General features: G+C 33.5%; 1 protein-coding gene across 3 annotated transcripts in view; it reads left to right on the top strand.

The window, feature by feature from the left end:
- LOC125053304 (protein ultraspiracle homolog) overlaps positions 1-22,155 on the top strand; it is a 38,789-nt gene that overhangs the window by 2,431 nt on the left and 14,203 nt on the right. Inside the window, exons 2-4 of one of the 3 annotated variants that reach the window (XM_047654618.1) lie at positions 9,831-10,090; positions 17,542-17,749; positions 21,342-21,567. In XM_047654618.1, the coding sequence (XP_047510574.1) occupies positions 9,928-10,090; positions 17,542-17,749; positions 21,342-21,567 (597 nt within the window). In that variant the 5' untranslated portion in view covers positions 9,831-9,927. Of the gene's footprint in view, positions 1-9,729; positions 10,091-17,541; positions 17,750-21,341; positions 21,568-22,155 lie in introns of all 3 variants that reach the window. The other 2 variants (XM_047654619.1, XM_047654620.1) reach the window with 2 other exon arrangements.

Below are 22,155 nucleotides of genomic sequence, written 5' to 3'. Positions count from 1 at the left end.
ACGTCTCTAGTGTACCTGTCTGTTATTTCGCGATTAAAATTTTCATTGACTAAGGAAAATTTATTTCCCCTATTTGATTGACGTCAAGGTGATGTAACCGGTTGCCGGAGCGTGCCAAAGAGACCGGTAACTCGTTCAAAATATCCATTAGTACACCTAAACAAACACTGCACTTTAAAAAAGTAATTCATGATTTCATTTGGTATACAATTTATATGCGCTCCGATGTCGTGTCGTTAACCAAGCTTTTCGTATTACAAAATATGTAAAATTTAATTCGACATTTGCATATTTTTTTGATTATCTCCGATTATATATTTTTCAATATTCATGTGTTCCAAATTTAAGATTGTGCTCATTTAGAATAAGGTGCTAATTTTCCTGACAAAAAAATAGGATACATTCGAGTATCATCTTAAAACCGCCATATAAAAAATTAATGAATAAATTTTGGATTTTGTACTTGGTATTATGGTGCGTCGCAAATATATAATACAAATCCTTAAAGTGTGGTTATTTCTGTATACAACTATATAGCAGCCTTACAATCAACTACATAGATTATATTTTTATAAATAGGGAGGTGTTCGTTGGCGTACAATCTACTTTTAAATGCGGTTACTGACTAGGGTGATAATGCATGTCGGTAGGATCCATATTATACATTTCACCGATACCATTAAAAAAAAAACCCGTTTTTAAATACAATTGTTTACCACAGTTGCATATATTACCACCGTCCAATTAATTGGACATAAGCTCTCGGAGCAATAAATTTTGATGGAGGTACCAAGAGTCGTCTCTACTCATATTTCTCTCATCTGTGAAAAGTATATGGAGGTAGAGCATTTTATTCGTTATCTATATTTTTAGTTGAGTCTCTAAGTAATGGGATAAACAACTTCCTAGGAGCCAGATTGCTCATTGCTACGTGTTTTCCAGTAAGTTTTCGGTGACTTTATATTTCGTAAAATAGATAATTTGCCAATTCGCATAAAATTTAGAGCCGGACGTGAGCTAAGTAACGACTTATAAGGTGGTTTTTCAAGACTCACGAGCATGCAGTATCATTGTCAAGGTCTACAGTTTTTAGAGTTTATAACGATTTGTAATTGCCTTCACTTTTGGCTAAACAGAGGCATCACGTATATTTGTACACGTCTTTACATATAATTCGTTTTTATTTTGTAATTATTGATTACTAGCGTTCAGTTCTGGCTTTGCACGGCTATATGGGTGATTCTCTTATAAGAGGTAACTATGGTGGCAATCTATTTAAAAGTGGTTTTTTAATCTATACGTTGCTATTTTGTGCAATGAATCACATCACTTTAATGTCCTTTATTAAATAACATTATAATTAAATGTCTCATTAAAGCATATTTTTGTAAAACTCGTTATATAGTCTAAAAAAGTCTCTACCCTGGCCTGTCCCCTTACCGGTTTTAGCTTAACTAGCATACAATACATACAATATTTGTATTATTTGCTAAACCAAACTATGTTTACCACAAACTTAATTAAATATACTTAAATATTATAAAAGAAAAATTGAAAAATATTTGCTTATTTTCAATAATTTTTTAAACTTAATTGTTGTCCCGCTTTTTTTGTGTATCTACCCTGGCAATATTGGCACCCCTGCTACAGTATAAAATATAAGATGGCCACATTCCCGAACTCGCTCATTGACATTTAACAACGTGAAGTTAGCAATACTAAGCACAGAAGCGGTTAGATCGACGCCATTTGCCAGTTGTTGTGACGTGAACGTGCGATGCAATGGTTTCGCAAGGTCATTGTGTCTCTCCACTGGTAAGTAATAAAAGTTATAATTATCATTTTATTTATTTGCAATTCCTGACCTAATTTAGTAATACTGTAATAGTCAAAGCTTGCTTTATTATAAGTTGAAAACTTTCTTGGATAAACCAAAATAATGTATTATGTTATGAAAACGTCTTTCCCCTGGCGTCTTTCCCCTGGTAAGATTACTATAGTAATTGTGCCACCTATTTATTGTCTGTGTGTTACACACGCCAATATGGATCTGATTCTTACGGCACTATTCCAAGCCAAAGTTACATCAATTTTAAACCATCAAAATCTTTTTCGTATAATTTATAAAAATAAAGGACTTCATATATAAATACAAAGAATTTGATATTAGTAATCCAATTTTTTGCAGAAAGTGGAAATCCAAGACTACCAATATAACTGATCCTAAAACGAATAAGACCAGAAAGGTGACTAAATATTTGAAAAAGGTTATTCAGATATATCTACGTGATTTGATTATGCAGTTAGAAGACAACTTGGAGTATTTTCTTCACCATGAACTGAATATAGTCCACCAACATTCTGCTTTTAAAATTAATAAGACAAATTTGACAGTAAGAAAAGCTGTGATTCACGTGGACCTTAGTGACTATAAACAAAATACGCAGAAGAAACTCAAGCATTCCATTTTGGAGGTGCACGTCAACAGATGTCTGCACATAGTTGTAACTTACACGATAGAAGAGGCATCAGGTGAAGTAAAGACAACATGCTATTGTTCGATGTCACAATATTTGTTACATTCGCCTCCAGCTATATGGACATACTTACAGCCAATTTTGAACAGCTTGCCACCAGAAGTAGAGATCCTTATTTTTTGGAGCGATGGACCCGTAACACAATATCGCAACAAATACATGTTTTATTTTCTTGTCACTCATTTAATAAAATTTTACCCAGCTCTTAGAGACTTTACCTGGAATTACCATGAAGCTGGACACGGTAAGGGTGTTCCAGATGGTGTCGGTGCTGTTTGCAAAAGATCAGCTGACCTATTAGTAGCTAGTGGCAAAGATAATAATAAAGATATAGCCTGTCTGAGGGATTTGTCAGATGCTATTCAGAAAAAATGTCCTAGCATTTATGTTTTCGTTATAAATGACAAAGATATTTCAGACAAAGACGCTTTGCTTGCTAGTGGTAAAACACACAAAGACTTTTGCTGGTACTTTGCGCGTCCATCAGGTGTCATGGAACATTGAAGATGCGACAACATTGAAAATGAAGTCTTTAAGCTGCTTTTGCAGAGAAGATATACATTGCGATCATTTTAAGCTTGGTACCATGACATAGTCGTCTAATAAAAAATCTCGTCTCCGAGTCGAGGATGTTTACGGCCCCGATTCAGAGTCCGAAAACGAGACTCCATTTGACATTGAACAAATAATAACTTCATAAGATCACAAGCACCAAATAAAGAATATTCAACAACCGTCGACATCCAAAGAAACGCCTAAAAACGGCGCATTTAGTCTGATTTATAATAAATATGATAAAAAATGTTGCCTGATTATAAATTTCAAGAACAATCTTTGATAAAAGTTGATTATTTCAATTGTATTCTTTGTTTTATTGCTTCTAATTATCTCCCCTGGTCAAATACGTATCTACCCTGATCTTCATGTCTCTACCCTGTCTGATGTATTTACCCTGGCCCTCTAAAAAGTGACAAAATATATTTTAAGTAACTTGCCCTTACGTGAGTAGTTACATAAACGGGCCAAAAGTCATAATATATATATATAATGGAAAAACTCCAACTTTTCTCCTTGGCCGTCTCCTCCATAGACGAAAAACCTCTTATATAAGAACTACCCATATATAAACATATCGTGGCCATTTGTGTAGATATTGATGTCTTCTAAAAAACTGTAGTACATCACTTTGCTCTATTGTCAATAGTTTCTGCAGCGTATGCGATATAGAGTTTTAATTGATTTTTCATATCTTAGGTTTTTATTTAAGTTTTCATATAAATTCTAACTTTATTGAAAATGTCTATAACTTATGTTCATCATGATATTGTAGGAATCTAATGGTGAACATTTTTTTCAAATCGGTCCAGTACTTTGCTTGCATGTTCAATGCAAACAAACAAATCGTTCCCCTTTATAAAAAATAGAATAGTTAATTTTTTATAGTGGTGCATAAAATAGTTGTTGTTATTTAATTTTACTAAATTTGCAACTATTTTAGATAAATAAATCCAGAAAATTTGAGTCGTAAAGAAAATTATCGCGTAGGAGATTGATTGACTTATTAAAAAGGGATTGGAAAGTATTAAGTTGTTTATTCTGTCTTGAATAAATTCCGCCTACGGTCGAAAATATTGTTGAAGCTTTCAAAATTTTGGTGAAAGAATTATAAAGTTTACAAGTTATTTTCGTTGTTATACATAACTGTCAGGTAATCTAAACGATTAGGAGGAAAGGGCTTTTATCAAAAAGATAATTAAACTATAATAGTAAAGGTCGATTTACATTATCTTAGTGTTTAGGAGAGTGCTTTAGTACAACTTGAAAGGCAAGTTCTTTAGCGTAGCGTTTACTAAAGCAAGTAGCGTTTACATGTTTCAACTAAAGTACTATCCTAAAGCACTCTCCTAAACACTAAGATAATGTAAATCGGCCTTAAGAGTAGCCCGTTTGTTATTAATTAGAACTATGTTATCGGCCGTCGCGGGCGGAGTGAACGTCATGCCTCGAGAAACGTTGGTCACGGCCAAGGTCTCGTTTATGTAATCGCCTGCAAATAGATAACATGATTGTTTCCACTATGTTTCTATTACGCTTTGTGACCCATATCCACCGATATACCAGTGGGATTTGACGGAATCGTTTTATATTAGATAATCTTCAAGTCATATCCAAATTTGTATTGGATTTTGACACGGAAGTCAGTTCGCGCATATATAAATGTGAATTAAATTATATGTATATTTTACTCCTCCTTTCAAGTGCTACAAGTTTAAATCTAAGACAATTGAATGGGTTAATTTGTATATCTGAATTTTTTGGACGACGGGCTCGGACGGGATTAAATTATTTGTGTGTTCAAGTGGATTTAAGAATGGTTTAGATTTACAATTAGATGACTTGTTTGTAGCCATTATCAAGCTCTAAAAGTAGTCTCTACTGAATCATATATCTTTGATTAAGGCAGCGTTTTGTCAGAAAAGTTTTCGTTCCGTTTTTTCTCCGACTTTGCAAATCTGTTTACTGTGAAGGATTATTTTCATTTTTCTGGTAAATATAGCATAATATGACACTCACAAACGCAGCTTATACGTAAGTTACTCTTTTCAACCTCACAAACTCCCTCTTTATAATATTATTAGTCTAGTGTAGTATACATTGTATATCTATTTTTATGGTTTTTTATTTCTATAAACTTATTCTCGTTGCATTGAGAGTTAATATGTTATTCACATACATTCTCGCATTATAATGCATTGTAAAAACCACAGCGCCACAGCCTGTCTCATACCAAACTCGTTATACAGGCCCATTCTAGTTTTGTGTATTTTTATAGATAGATTGTCTTATTCTTCAGGATATTATTGGATAAAACATATTCAGGGTATTAAAAATAAACTTTTAGTTTGGATAGAAGAGATTTAATTTGCCGCTTGAATTCGTCTAACTCTTCATGTCGAACCGCTAACAACGATCAATTAAGCAAACAAAAACCACCTGTACTTAGGAAATCGTCAAGGTCATCCGTTTACCTACATCTCAGCTGACAGTAGTTCTAATGTGTTCATAACTTTTAACTCATTGCTAAAACTAAATCAGTTATTACTGTTTTAAGTAATTTAAAGTGTTAATTTTTTTTTGCCCGGGGCAATATTCTTCCACTTGTTTCTTAGCTTCGCTATTTTCCAATATTTCCCCGATATCACTTTTATTTCATGTTGCCATGATTCTGGTGGTCGTCCTGTCTTTTTTCTTCCCACTGGGCCATACGGATTCTACTGTAATAGGCCAGCCCTGCGATTCTGTAACTCACTTTTCAAACTCACACAGCGGTTTTCGCATCGGCGGTCGCTCTCGAATCAGTCGTGAAGCAGTCATTTTATGATTTTGCATTCTGATAAACAATAAACTACAAGCTCCCACCTTTTCAGAATGCCAAATCATAAAATGACTGCTTCACGACTGATTTGAGAGCGACCGCCGATGCGAAAACCGCTGTGTGAGTTCGAAAAGTGAGTTACAGAATCGCAGGGCAGGAATGAATTTCACTTTCGCGTAGAGAAATGCCGTTGACTCACAGTACCCGGCCCGCCCCTGAGGTCAAGTCTAGGACGTCTGACATCGCAGGGCCAAAATATGGCGCAATAGTACCTTGCCCGAGTAACATTTCGGGCGGTTACCTCACTCGAACTCAAATAATAAGTAAATTACAGGACTTGACTATTAACGGATCGAAAAAATTATGTTTGTTATTCATTGCATTCAAGACATTTCTATTAATTAATTGAATTGTATTAAAATCAAGAATCTAATTTTTGCATAGTTTAAACATCTTAAATCTGCGGTCAATAGTAATCTATTACATAATTACAGTTTCCTCTTTTCATATTATGTAATCACTCGCTCCTATTTTCGTTCAGATTGCATTATATATGTTTATTTTATAACAATCAGTTATATATGAGAGGACATTTATTTCTTAACCAAGTCAAGTCTCAAATTAATCTTACCCTTAGAAACCAAAGACAATACAAGAAGATACTATGAAGAACTATAATTTTTAAGAAGTGAACAATAAACTTACAAATAAGTCCTATACCTTGGAGGTTCAAAAACTTAAAAGATCTGACAATATGTATAAGTAAACAAATTTCTATTTTCTATAAATCAATAGTTAATCATTCATTGTATTTCATTTTAGAAAGAACTTAAAGGTTTTTTATTTAAGTTCTTATTATTTATAAAGTTTAAAAGTAAATATCCTGCAAGACGATTGTCGATGTTAATTATGGCTCTGTGAAGTCAAGGTCGGGATCGATAGCGCTAAATGACGGCATTATAGTCTGCATTAATGTGTTCGCATGTACGCGTGCATTCGAGATTGTGAGGAAAGTGAATGAAAGTGAGCATTCCAAGCCACAGAGTATATAACGTATAATTTTCAATTCTCATTCTATTGTATTTCTAATCTGTACGCTCAAAGATATCTACGTTCGATATATGTATTTAAGTTTTAGTCTGGTTAGCAAGCTCGAAGCCGGCTGGAATTATACATAACGAATTTTCTATAAATAATTATGATAGCTAAGTTGTTTGAATTTTTATTGGGCCTTTGTAATAAGTAAGTACGGCTGATTGCCCAGCGAATGCTCCCGTTAGACATTGGTTTCGGACGTCCATCGCGTCGGTTAGTAGTAGGTACTGAATAAAAGAATGTGTATGGACGCACACATATGCAGTATAGCACGCCGTGTCTTAGCCACTCTGGAAAATATAAGAAAAATCTAAATAGATTGTCAAAGTAATCGTATGGAACACAACAGTGTATGTAGTTGGTACGTTCCATCTGCAATGGGCCTCTTGGCTTTTATTACAATTTACGATATGATTTTGAGGCAATATGGGAATGCAAATCGAATAATTAAATTTCCCTCCGTAACTCGAAATCTATCAAACTGCTGCAAAAAGTCTCGACGACTCGAAATATTGCTAATTAATATTTTATAAAATTGTGATACTAAGACGCCACACAGCTGAACAATTCTCAATCGAATGTTAAATATTGACATTACAAATGACCTAAGTCATGTTTATAAGTGATTAGCAATAGCTCTTGAGAGGTAATTAGTCATACAATAATATCTTATAGTTTTAAAGACCTTAGTACAGATCTGTTTTAGTTCAAAATATTAAATACTCCAGGTGTGAACCTTAAAGCTCAATTAGAGATTTTTATTTAAATTATTACAAACTTTTTGATAGTTTGAATATTAAGTATGTATTAAAAAAATACTTTCTTAATCAAATAATATACAGTTTTCCATTAATTCGCTATTATACAAATACTATTTGAAAGTATATTCGTGCCTTATTTAGCTCCAAATACGCCCTTAGATCGCCGCTCAATTATATACAAAAGAGAATATTACTGGTAGGTGATATCCTTTATAAATAAAGATATATATTACATACAATACCATATCAATTTCCATAACACGAGGATCCTAACAAGAACTGTGATTGACAGTTTTTCTTTATGTATCGCTTTCACATATTCCCAGACACAAAAGAGTTTTCAATATCCCATTAAATAACATTAATGTTCGCATGATTCGCATTTCTTTTGACTTTTTAATAATAAACGAGGTTGGAACTTGACGTAAAATGGCAATTTGATAAATGACCTGTAATTTATAGCGAAGTCTTGGAATATATTTGCAGGTTAAAATTCAAAATATATTCGAAGAAAAATATTTTGTAAGCAAAAATTTTAACAAATTATACAAATATTGTGCTATTTTATTCAACGAGTCTAGTTCTATAAGCCATTAAAATGGAACAAAAAACCTGCTTCCGCAGTGTAACCACAATTAAAAACATGACTTGCCTAACAATTAGGATGACTTGATGTTCAAGGTTGTTATATTTTATTCATTTTTATAATAATATGTCTCATTTACAATACACCTCAAGCTTACCACAGACAAGCATTTAATTGAGGTAAATGTTTGTGTAAGACCGAGATAATACAAATCGTTATACGAACGGTTTAATAACAAACAGATAAATCGATATTACGCTTAAAGACACCGGCCTCCGTTGTCACTATTTCTTCCTGAGAGGTATAAACAAAATTATAGTATTCAAATAGTCTCGTATGTCAAAAACATTGATTGGATGAGACACAAGAGTCATAGTCAGCGCTGTCTTAGGGTGATTGAGAATCGAGACTTTGACAACTTTGACGGCTGCTGTCAGATAGAATATAATATTTATCATTATCGTTAGATTAAGCACCACATGAAAATCTCCCATAATAGTATTTCGTCCCAGACATCAAACGACCTATGTAATAGGTCTGGACTCAAATAGCGACTAAAAATAACGCACACTCCTTACGTTTGTTGGTGAATGTACCATTATTTATGTTTAGGGCATCGAAATATATCAAATAGTAGCTGTGTGCTTACAAGCAACTTAAAACTCAAGGTTGAACACGTGTAGGTTGCCCGTGCCTATATAAGACGTTACTTTTTTGGTATCATCAATTGAATTGTAGATTAATCGCCAAAATCTTGCCTTTGTTTGCGACAAAAGTAAAACGCAGTATGCTATTGAAATTGCAAAAGATTTCTTATCTCGAAATGAATAATGCAACGAAGATAAAAAATAAGAAATGCGTCGTTGTAATTTTGTTCAGAAAGCTTTATTGATGAGTATAAAATCTACATGAATTTGTACCTAGAGCTGTGTGTATCGGACTATTGATTGAAACACCGAAAATTTGTTAGTAGAGGCTAGATTAGGGTGTTCGATCTATCCATGACGTACTTGATTACAGCTTGCTACCACGACTGCGAAGGCTGACCTGATATCCAATCATTGTGGTACCAGTTATAGTAAATCTTCAGTGAAACAATGAAAGAAACTGGCGAGGTTTACAAATAAAATCAGATTTATTCAGTTATGATTGTATGCGGACCTTGAGCGCTCCGTGTTGAGACCTTCATGCCGGTAACTGCGCGGAAGTTTGGTTCGCGTTTTTTGTCAGTTTTGTGCTCGTTGAATTTTAGCACGCATTAGTCACAAGTTAACCTTCGGTGCTGTTGCTCGCGAAGCACTGGCGACGCGTTGCACCGATATACAGTGCAATAACAGCCGCTATCGCAATGTCATAACGTCTTTGTCCGTGCAGATTTCGCGTTGTACATTTACCGCACGGTATTGTCCATTACTTGTATCATTGGGCGACCGCGGCTTGTGTGGGTCGGTCCTAAGCGTATTTTTAAATTGTAGATCTGTTTGGGTGAACAAGTGTTGTGGTATCTTATGGTGACTCGTAGTTTTAGTGAGACGTTTTGTGTGTTTGTGATGTGAGGATGTTAGTGCGGTCATGTCGAGTGTGGCGAAGAAAGATAAGCCGACGATGTCAGTGACTGCGCTGATGCAGTGGGCACGGCCGGGAGCCCCGGGCCCCCCGGCGACACCAACGCCTGCCCCCATGCTACAGTCGCCGTGCACGCCAACGAACGTCGATTTCTCAATCGACATGCAATGTAACTATCTCGATTTTTTTTATACAAATGGTTTATGTATTTTAGATGTGAAATAACGTGGTTTCTGTAAGAAACAAAACAAAACAAAATTAAATGACGCATTCCTCATCAATGATAAATAATAGTCATTCAAAATGATTACATAAATATGAACGATACTGCACCTATTTTTTTAATATCTTATCAAACAGCTTTATATATGGAAGGTAAATTACGAAACACAGCGAAATAGGTATTCAAAATGTCTGAATTTGATTATTATATATTATCTCAGGTCTTCGATAAAAGAAAAATGGTTTATAAATTAAGTGGACCCCAGATAATGATCAAATAATTTGGGTGGGGTTAATTTAAAAAAAGAATGTCTGCATTTATCAAATTATACTCAGCAATCATTACATTACATTTAAGAATTACAAGGGGAATGACGATTTGGACTGGGAACTTATTGCTTATTAGATGTTTTTTCCAAAGAGCAGTTGGGCTCGTGAGTCACGGTGGACCAATGGATTTTTCTTTCTATATAACCAATATACACATCCACAAAGGAAATTGGCATGCCTTGGACCCAAAAATTGACTGCCTGTGTCAGGCGTTATCACCAATTTGACTATGAAGAAATAAAATATCAAAAAACCAGAAGCTAGAGAGAGTTTTGAAGAGATTTTGAAGAAATATATGAAATAAATACTAATTAATATACGTCTTTAAAGGATTATTTAGAATATATTCATCAAAGTCAGGTTATCTAAAGTAGTTTTATATCGGGTAATTAACGTATAATTTCTTGAATGTCAAGGTAGCTTATGCGTGATTGTGGAATGTAATTTAGGCGTCAAAATCTTTGCGTGTAGAAAATTCTTGTTTTTCTCTTTAATATAATATATTTGTTTAACTATTGTAAACCTAAATAATAAACTTTGTAAGAGGTTGATTAAAATCACGACTGTGTAATTCGAAATTTTATTATATTTTAATTATATATTATATGTATATAATATTTAAATGTGTTAAGATTAAGATTAAGACGCCTAAATAGTGACCTTTTGAATTAGTGAAACAAGTGTGTGGTAAATTTAATTTTTTATTTTATTTATACTCCCAAACATAACACATGAAAATATGTTAAAAAGTATTAGTCCATTGAAATGTTACATTTGCTGCACAATTGTAAGAAGACGCATTTTTATTTATGGAACATGTAGGGGGGTCAATACAAGCTTAAACCCAAGTTTGTGGGGTTGGCGCCCTTATCCCCCGGCCGCCATATTGGAAAAAGGGGTGAAAACACGTTTTTGGCTATATCTCCTAAACTATCCATCGTACAAAAAATTTGTGAAGACATTTTGTAGCTAATCGCATGTGGGAAAATGACATGAGAACTTAAGAAGGCGCAGCGCTAACCAGACCCATGCAACTTCCTCACAAATAGTAGACCGCAATATCGCAGCACTCAAGAGACTTTTTGTATCGAAGAAGTCGCATGGGTCTGTCAAGCGTCCGCGAAAATACAATATAAATACATAAATACCAATTAGGTAGAAATATAACAAAGCAAAAGAAAATAATAATAATGGTAAATAACTAACACTGTTGGTTGGTAAAACGACCGAGTTGGAAGTCACCGAGTCATTTTATCATCACAGTTTTATTTTTAATATATGTAATTGCAAGTTTTCTTGTGCCAAAACATTATAGAACACTGACTGTTAATGAACATTATCTTAGTTTCAGTTGTACTAGTATAGGAGCGTTCAAGTATTACGTAACGCAATTTTTGGAAATTATTGACCCCCCCCCCCGTGTAACGCGCCGTAACGTTTTTCTGTACCCAAGTACAGTACTGTAACCAAGTATAGTAAAACGTTTCGTGACCACCTAGTGACTCTTTATACCTAAAAGTTACCATTATGTGGTGTAAAGTACTGGAAAGTTGAAAATAATATGTATTAACAATAACGCGTAATTCAATCCCCGCCCCGCATGGTAACGTTTTACAAAGTGACCCCCCCCCCATCCAAAATTCGTTACGTAATAATTGAACGCTCCCTATGATAGAAAATTTAGTTGGCTAAATATAACTTAATAGCCGTAAATTTGGAATAGGCTTATTCATATAAAGACGCGCTACCTTTTGTTATACTTAGAAGAAAGTAAAAAATAAATGTGTAAAACTAGCGTAAATAGATTGGGCGTGGCTTGAGTGTGCGGCTCTGATCATCGTTGGTTCGACAATGTACATTGCTGTGTGGAAACCGATGCCATAGACTATTGAGTCTTCTGTGTCCGACACTTCGACTTATTGAAGAAGACTCAGAGGACACAAAAGGCTGATCTACTTGCCTTTTAGAAAATGCATATAACGAAACAGATACAAAGAAATCTGTGCTAAGACCAAGGGTTGTGGTGGTTACTCGTGTCGTAGTTATCTATGCACAGTCTATGCTAGCTATGCACCCCTCGCTTCTATTTGAATATAGAACAAAAGGAAAATTAAAGCCTTTTGAAGCCTATTTCCCTAAATGACGGGTAACAGTTAACGGGAGACTTATTTTAAAATTAAATAATTTTTGTATATCTTTATTTTGCCATCGTTATATATATATTGGGCAGTTCTTGTAATTATCATATAATGTGCTTTTTTGTCAATTTGTATTCGTCATTCATTGGGTATATAGATGACATCATTGTTCTGTTGCCTACCTATTTTTTTACCTATCAATTGCTATCTGTTTTTCAGTTTGTGCATATATTTACATTATTTTTAATTATTACGTGTAATGATTGAGCATTTTAATACAGAACTGCTATTGTGACAGTCAAAGGGTCAATAAATTCATAATAAATTATACTAATTCCGCAGATTTGCTTGATTGGTAAAAGAATTGGTGACAATACATGTTTTGGTATTATATTGATTTAATTGAGATTTTCCCATCAGTTTTTATCAGTAAAAGAGCGAATTTGTCGCTAAAAAGTAAACCAATTTCATTAAAAAAATAACCTTATTTCATATATTGTTAATCGTAGTTCGGTTATCATGGCTGAACTCAGTGTAAATATATTAAGGTATAGAAAGTATTGAGCAGTGAGCGCAGTGTTGGCCTAGTGGCTTCATCTCATCGTTGAGGTCGTAGGTTCGATCCCCGGTGCCAATGGACTTTCTTTCTTTCTGTGCGCATTTAACATTCGAACGGTGAAGGAAAACTTCGTGAGGAAACCGGGTTGCCTTCGACCTGAAAAGTCGACGGTGTGTATCAGGCATCGGAGGCTGATCACCTACTTGTGTTTTAGATTGACAAATGTCATGAAACAGATGCCCTAATAAGATTGTAGCGTCACTGATTTATTTTTTTATAGTAATTATTGAGCCTCCGATGAATCAGAAATAAACAATTCCCTTCTATATGTCAAAAAAGTATTACTAATTTTCATTATAGTATTACAGACGCAATATATCGTACCTATAATATAGCTTTTTAATCAACGTGTCAATCTTCAGTAATAGAGAACTTGGTAAAGGGATTAATTCAAATGTTTATTCAAATCAATCAAAACTCTCAGATTGTATGATTTCACTTTGGCAATTTGCCTCCACTTTGAGAGTGATTGTTTTGAATGTGTTCATGTGAATTGAATATTAATTTCCATTCGATTTAGTACATGTTCCCTTTGATCTTGGGATATATAATAGGACTTTCTTCAAGGGAATTAGTATAATATGTTAAGTAGCTTTGCGCTGAACTATGTGTATACTTGAGAGAAAACTTGTAAAGAGATATATTTAGAATTTTGTGTGCAAGTAGTATTACAGCATCATTTGTACTCGTTTATAAAATAGAAATTAATTTTTTAGTATAAATAGATTACTAAGATGCCATATAATAATGTACTATTCAATAGATTATTTTTTGGCTTATAATGTTTATGATTTAAAAATTACGGCTTTATTTAAAAGACTAGAAAGAAAATCAATAGAACAGACACAGAAATTACTGATAACGGATTTAGACACAACAAGTAGTTGATAATCATAATGAACCTCAAAAATACGCCTAAAACTGTCCAGAAAGTAGAACAATTTAAATTTTTATATAAATCATTTTATTCGGTATTTACATAAAAATAAGATTAATCTTGTAAAATGTCATATTAACACACTTTTATGTCTGAGCCAAAGAAAATATAAATTAGGATAACTTCATGTCGGCAGATAATTACCCGTATTGCTTTCGCTTTTGAAATGAAGACTGTAATTTGAGTTTCAAAGGTATTTTCCGTTTCATTTGAGTCTAATAATAGTAATAGATTAGAGCAGTGTTGGCCTAGGATTAACCGTGCGTCTCTAATCCCTGAGATCGCAGGTTCGATCCCCAGCTGTGCACCAATGGCATTTCTGTCAATGTGCGCAACACTTGCGTGTTCGGTAAAACCGGTATGTGTCAAATAGAAAAATCGATGACATGTGTCAGATAAAAAAGTCTGCTTGTCTATGAAATAAAATGATCAAAGAAGCGGATGCAATCTGAGGGAAATCCCCTTATAATTGGACCCGTATGTGTGTATGGTTGTAGCGCCACTGGATCATTATTATTAATTTATAGTATGTAATAGAATAAATTGTCTATGTATCCCTTATGTCATTGCCCTTTTGACATGAATGTTTCTGAATCTTATAGAGCCTGATCGCCTGCGCTGAGAATTGCACAAAGCAATGCTAGCATAGTCTAACCGTGTGTGAACTAAGCATATTTAAGTAATTACAAAGGATAGTTACAAAGAATTAAAAAAGAGCCTTTTTATTTTTTGCAAGAGAACAAAGTAAACCTAATCCTATTGTATATATATTTTTAATTTTGTTTTCCTTTTTTTTATATCTATTTCCTAATTATTTTGCAAGACAAGACAAAGTAATACAATTTCCAAAAGTTTTTCTAGAAGTTATTTTAACCTAGGATTAAATTAGAACAACTGAGTAAATATATAATGATTAGTACTTATTGGTTTGTGATACTTATGAATACTTAGCGAATGTTGAGGTATTAATAATCAGTGGTAAACACTTAAAAATTTATATTGAGTATTTCAAAATGGACGATAGACATTATCTTGATCTACTTTCTTTGTTAGTGATCATGCGCATTCACTGTATCAGATAAGGTTTATTTTTCTGTCCTTATCGCCTTTGTAATATAATTCTGTTATAGGAACAAAACTAACAAATAGTTCTTATATATATATTACAATGTCTTTTGGGCATTTGTTCTACATTTTTTATTTATTTTGTCCCGTAATATTGTACATGATTATCACATATAGTACAGTTAGAATAACAATATGTGAGAATAATTTTTAACAGTGTTACACAGTGTTCATCATGTTGGTCCTGTTGATTTTGCATAGCTTCCTCCATTCCACGGTCCCTGCAGGGGATCGGACGGGGTCTCGTGAAGTCTCGTGCTATATTATATCCTAAGAAGTACACTTGTAGGGGTCCCAGAATTGATCAATTCGGGAATCCAGAGCATCTGCCTCCAACACCATATGTCAAGGACCTCTATTCTCCTTTCGGATGCTACCAGAGTCCAAATTAACGTCGTATATGAAAACGGTTAACAATTTCCAAACTAGTGTAAATATAATATATATATGTATGTTTTTTATAGATTGGAACGTGTTGCTTATCCACTTTACCATGAAATTAACTCATGATATCATATAACGTGTCATCTTTCATGAGTTACACCTCAGCATTAACTGTTTTGATGTTTACTGTATCGTGTAATTATTTATATAGGAGTTAATTATGTACGATTTGGAAGGCAATTTCTATAAAAGTAATTTAACTCAGATCTTTTGATAATACTCTTATTTCACATTTAGCCTTTAGGCTAATATAATAATGGTCCTATGATATTTACGTGTAATTTAGACTGCTAAACTTCAACAACTGGGAAGTCACTCTGTAAATGCTTCCAAATTTGATATTTATTTATTTATTTTTAAGTGAAAATTTTTAATTGAAATTGAATCATTACAACTATTAATGTACCTACATAGGGATCTGCTTAGCGGTGGAGGTTAAATTTGAACCCTGAGGTAGTGTGTTTGATATACAGTCAAACCTGGGTAAGTGAGAACTGGATAAGTGAGAAAACTCTATAAGTGAGAGTAATGGCCTGGACCCGTAATTTTAAGCTCCCAAAACCTCTATTAGCGAGAAACAGAAACCTCTGTAAGAGAGAGTAGTTTTTCCCTCATGGACCTCCGTAAGTGAGACTGCTACATATCTTAACCTTTATAAGCGACAATCGGGCTTTATTTATTTATATTATGTACTTTAAATGCGTTAGAGACGGTCGCACTTGCTGTGACTTGTTAATGCTGCGTACCTCTATAAGAGAGAAACGCTACCCATGTACCTGCATTAGCGAGAGCATAAGCATAAGAGCATAACTCGGGTTAGTGAGAAACCTCTATAAGCGAGAATGATATTGTGCTCCCTTGAACTCTTAATTAATGAACTCAATTTCAACTTATCTAGGTTTGACTGTAGATGTTTCTGTCTTTATGAACAATACTTACCTACGTAAGGAAAGTACGTACGAAAGGAAAATATGTATTACGAAATATGCATATCTTAAAAAATCGACGACCCTGAAATAGCCAAAAAAATAGCAATAAAAACAAATGATGACATCTGCGGCCCATACAGGGTTGTTACGCCACTGAAGAATAACAAAATGTACCGAAAATTAAGTCCCCATTGTTACCAGTCGCCTATACTAATATTTTGACCCCTAAACGAGAGTCTGTCTCGATATTTTAAAGTGAAGGTGCCCTTTATTAAATTTTCATCAGAGGCTTTTGTTTGCACACTTTTTGCTTCTAATGAACCGGTTTTGTCTGCGGTTTCATGCTTTTATTTTAGAACTACATTCGCATCACATTTTGCTTTCATTGAGCATAATGTCTGTTTGGCTTAGTAGAGCTTTGGATTATAAATTAAATTAATTCTGCGACGGGTTGATTATTATGATGTTTTTATTTGTTTAAAATTTTAAATTGCTTAGCAGCGGGCCTAACAAATGTCGACCCAAAAGTCGTTGTAGTTGAATGATTCAGAGATTTTGACACATTCCTAGTTCGTCAGTCTCAAGAATCTTACTCTGTGTTCCTTGGCACTCTTTATTATTTAGCCATTAAGATATATATTATCTAATCACTAATGTATTGTAAACAGAGTATAATATACCTATATTTAAAATCAAAACAATAAAGTTATAATGTCTATCGGATTTGCTAGATGTTTGTTCAATTTAACAATAATTTAGTGCATTGTCGTCGCGACGTCAATAAAGGATGCGATTAGCTGATCTTCATGACCTAAATAATGTGATAGGGGAAAATAACTGCAATTTACTTCTGTTAAAGTCGCTTTTTGCTTGCAGGGCTGAACCTGGAGCCGGGGTTTATGTCGCCAATGTCACCGCCTGAGATGAAGCCAGACACAGCAATGCTGGATGGCGGGATGCGAGATGATGCCACATCCCCGCCCGCGTTGAGGAGCTATCCCCCAAATCATCCTTTGAGTGGATCAAAACACCTGTGCTCAATATGTGGTGACAGGGCGTCGGGCAAACACTATGGGGTGTACAGGTAGCTAATAAAATATCGTATTCCATAACGTTTTGATTGTTTTAGTCGGTAGCAGGAAAATACCATACAAGTATTTACTATTAACTATCATTCTTAGAGTCTGAAATTTATTATGGGTTATTGATATAAGTTTTAAAACGTTCAGGAAAAATGTGTTGCACAAAGTCAGTAAATGATAGTCAAAATTGTGTCTTTAACTATTCGAAGCTTTCTTTGTAATATTAGTGAATTACATCGTATTTCAAATTTCTGATGAATTTATATTAGTTGTTATAAGATATTCAGGAAAAATGTGTTTCACAATATCAGAAAAAGATAATCAAAATTGTGTCTTAACTACACGAAGCTTTCTTTGGAATATTAGTGAATTACATCGTATTTCAAATTTCTGAATTACATCGTATTTCAAATTTCTGATGAATTTATATTATTTGTAATAAGATCACAAAGTCACTAAAACATAGTCAAAGTTCTGTCTTAACTACACGGGTGTTTATTTAGAATTTTAATTTGTGAATTACGTGTTTTGATCTCGAATACTCCCCTATTTTATGTATTACATAAGAAATTATGTATGAAATACCTACAAGCAGCTAGGCATTTCATTTTCAATTACTTTCATCGGCAGATGTTCCATAAATGTGGATTGCAATTCATCATAGCTATAAATAGTACATTACAAGGTAGTCGCCCACGGAATCTCCACATACACAACTATACACTTGCTATATCAACAGCCTCCGTTTTTAACCATTTTTACATTTGAAAAATTGATTTTGTAGACTGCAGTGTGCTTTAGTAACATAGATATTTGGACCATGAAACCGAATATGTATTGTGCCATATTATGCACTCTCAAATAGACAAAATAGATAAAATAAATCTAAAAAAATATTAATAATATAAACAAAAATGTAAAAGCTAATCTAGGGTTAATAAGTCACAATTAATATATATAAGTAGCTAATTACGAGGAGGAGATAAATGATCAAAAAGTAGATTTTTAAATATATAGTTTAAAGAGTGTATGTCAGACTTAGTTTGGGAGAAGGGAAGAGGCTTTGGGAAGGGAGGATTTTATTATATTAGGTCTTTAAAGCGCAATATTAGTAGCAATAATGTTAGTAGCATAATTTGTTGTTATATATCAACAAAAACAATTTTATATGAAGACTGTTTTAGGTAAATATCCTTAACGTGCGAAGTAAATTCAACATTTAAAGTATAAGCTGTCTGCGAACGCCATTACTATAATACATACACAGTATAGGAACGTCTAGACTCCTAGACTGGTATGTTTTAAACTAATAGAAGCTATGAGACAGGTGCGGAGATATTTTGATTTTTATTAATTTCTTTATGGACTTATATAAAGGATTTTTCATACAAACAGTCTAGAATTTTCTAACTATTAACGAAATGTTATTTATATATTAAATTATATTTTTTGAATAATCTCTGATTTTAATCCTGTCTAGTACAGGGAAGTCCGCACTCTGCACTCATTAGTGAAAATTTTCGACAATGATTTTTCTATACTATACCTGAAATATAACTTTTTAGATTTTTTTTATGGCTCTGGCACGATTTGTGCATTAGCCAGCGTCAAGTATAGGATTTTTTATAATTCGTGCTTGTCTTTAGAAATTCGATCGTGTCCTCCATGTACGGTTTAAGCACTCGCCCGGTACCGCACAACCCTCCCAAAGGCCGAGAACAAATTTAAATTAAATTAAAACTTGCCCTCGAACCGGGAATCGAACCTGGTAGCCCTCACCTAGCTGCCACTTAATAAGACCGCTAGGCTATGAGGCCCCCTTTAGATTATTGATTATCTTCTAAATATGTATTTGATTATCGTTTGGACGTTGATAGCGTGTCATTCCGTATACATTGTAGTAGATATGTATGTACATTGGAATAATTTACAATTCTAACGATGTCGGACAATTTAAATGTCAATCTAGATATGTTTTCACCTTGAGAATTCTTTATGTAGGTAAAATGGTTTAGATAATCTGTGCGTCGATGGATTTATGTGCGTTGAGTCCGCGCCACCGATGTTAACGAAAAAAAACTAAATTTGACAACTCGGCCATGTTGTTCAGTGTTTTTTTATGTAGGGGCATTAAGATGTCCAGATGTTAGGTAATATATTAAATAAAAAAATATATATACAATTTATATTAATTCTCCAAAATCGCAAACAAACTAAACCAAATATAGACTCCAAACGTAGCTATAACTGAATATATCAAAATACTCAGCTTAATGCTCAAATAATCTGCTATTAATTTTTTACGGTGTAAACATCTTAAGGTGTCATGTGTCCAAAAATTAAGAACTGTGGGAGGCATTTGATCACTTATTGATAAAGAATTATTATTAAAGAAACAGATAGATAGATATGCCATTTGAATAGTTTTTCTCATCTGCAGATAAAGTTGTTTGTTTACATAAAATCGTTTGTTCAGATCATCACTTGTCTATAGGTAGGATGGAGGGTTTCAGAACTATATTTGGTGTTTTTATTGTCCTTTACCGTGAGAGATTGTAGTTTTTTAATTAAGATTTTAGATAGGGATCTTAGCTTAGCATGCTTTAGCGATTTAAATAATAATTACATGCATTTTTAAATTAGCAATTATTACCCTTAATGAATATTATTTTAGATTTCCAAGTCTAACGCGTGAATATTACTTATATAGAAACATGTAGGAAAACGCTTTAAGTTGTTTATTTTGATGGCGACTTCATCTGTTTGGAATTCATAACGATGACAACTTGTTATATTGGTTGATTATATGAGCAAATTATTCATAAATATGAATATAAATAATGAAGATTTTATTATTACTCGATTGTATGGAATAAGTAAAATAAAATATTGTAAATTTATAATAACTTACCTGTCATAAATTAATTTAATCTGTTTCATTATTTAATTTATTGTAATTAATTCTCGATTTTTCTACACAATACATGTAAGTCACAGGCTCCTGAAATACAGTTCAGTATAATAATTATTATGGATAACTGTTTACCTCAAATCAGAATCGATTCATGATCCTTGTACACTACTGTACACGGGCCGAAGTCAAGTGAACACAGGTTTTTATGGGTATCTTGTAGGAATTTGCGGGTTGTTCTTGCTTTAATATTACTGCTATTTATAAGGGTAATCAATGTATATTGGGAGGTGAGAAACAGTTGGAGGTGACCAATCCAAAAAAACATATGTATATAAAAATTTGTGAATAGATAGATATAAGGGAGCGTTCAAGTATTACGTAACGTATTTTTAGTACTTTTGTAAAACGTTACGATGCGGGGCGGGGATTCAATTACGCGTTATTGTTAATATTTTTTTCGCCTTACACCACATAATAGTAACTAAAGAGTCATTAGGTGGTCACGAAACGTTTTACTATACTTGGGTACAGTACTGTACCTGGGTATTGAATAACGTTACAGGCTACAGCGAGTTACATGGGGGGGGGTCATAATCTCCAAAAATTGCGTTACGTAATACTTGAACGCTCCCTAATGTATTCTATTATTATTCAATTAAGTTATTTGACTTTATTTCCAGTTGTGAAGGCTGTAAAGGTTTCTTTAAAAGGACAGTACGGAAAGACTTGACATACGCGTGTCGAGAAGAGAGGAATTGTATCATAGACAAGCGGCAAAGGAATCGGTGCCAGTTTTGTAGATACCAAAAATGTCTGGCGTGCGGGATGAAGAGAGAGGCCGTGCAAGAAGAGAGACAGAGAGCCGCAAGAGGGGCAGAGGATGCACATCCAAGTAGTTCTGTACAGGTAAGTTTTCGAAAATATTTGATGTTTTTCACCCTAGTATCTACTAAACTCTTTATTCTAAAGTAACATTCTATAAAATTTGGCATCTCAGTGTTTATGGTACTCGGTCGAAACGGCTTGATCTAATTTTATGATATTTACTAGTATCTAGGGTCGAATAAAATGTTTGTGTTTTATCCGTTAATCAAAGAAGGCTGTACAGATTACGACCGAATTCAGGTAGGTGAAATGGCATAGCTAGTTACTTATATATTTTACTACGTTTTTCTTCTTTTATGTATGTACGCTTTTAATTATAAATAATAATCGACAACAACGAATATTAGAGAAACATGAATGAAAGAAAAACATTGTCTGCCCTACATTATGCCGTTTTTTAATAACGCTTAAATATATAAAACGAAACGATTTATTTTGGTTTTAACGTAATTATAAATAATTAATCTTAAATGCTTCGTATTTTAACTATACGAGTTTTATTGGACACTTTTAAGCTTAATTGCTTGGAATTATTCGGCTCGAAAGCTTTTAATCTGTTATGTGCTTTAATTATATAAAGCCTTTGATGCCAACGTATTATTTAATGGG

This window comes from Pieris napi, chromosome 10, assembly GCF_905475465.1.
Source record: "Pieris napi chromosome 10, ilPieNapi1.2, whole genome shotgun sequence".
NCBI lineage: Eukaryota > Metazoa > Arthropoda > Insecta > Lepidoptera > Pieridae > Pieris > Pieris napi.
The sequence above is the reverse complement of the archived record's forward strand: the minus strand, read 5'-3'. Positions and strand labels throughout refer to the sequence as shown.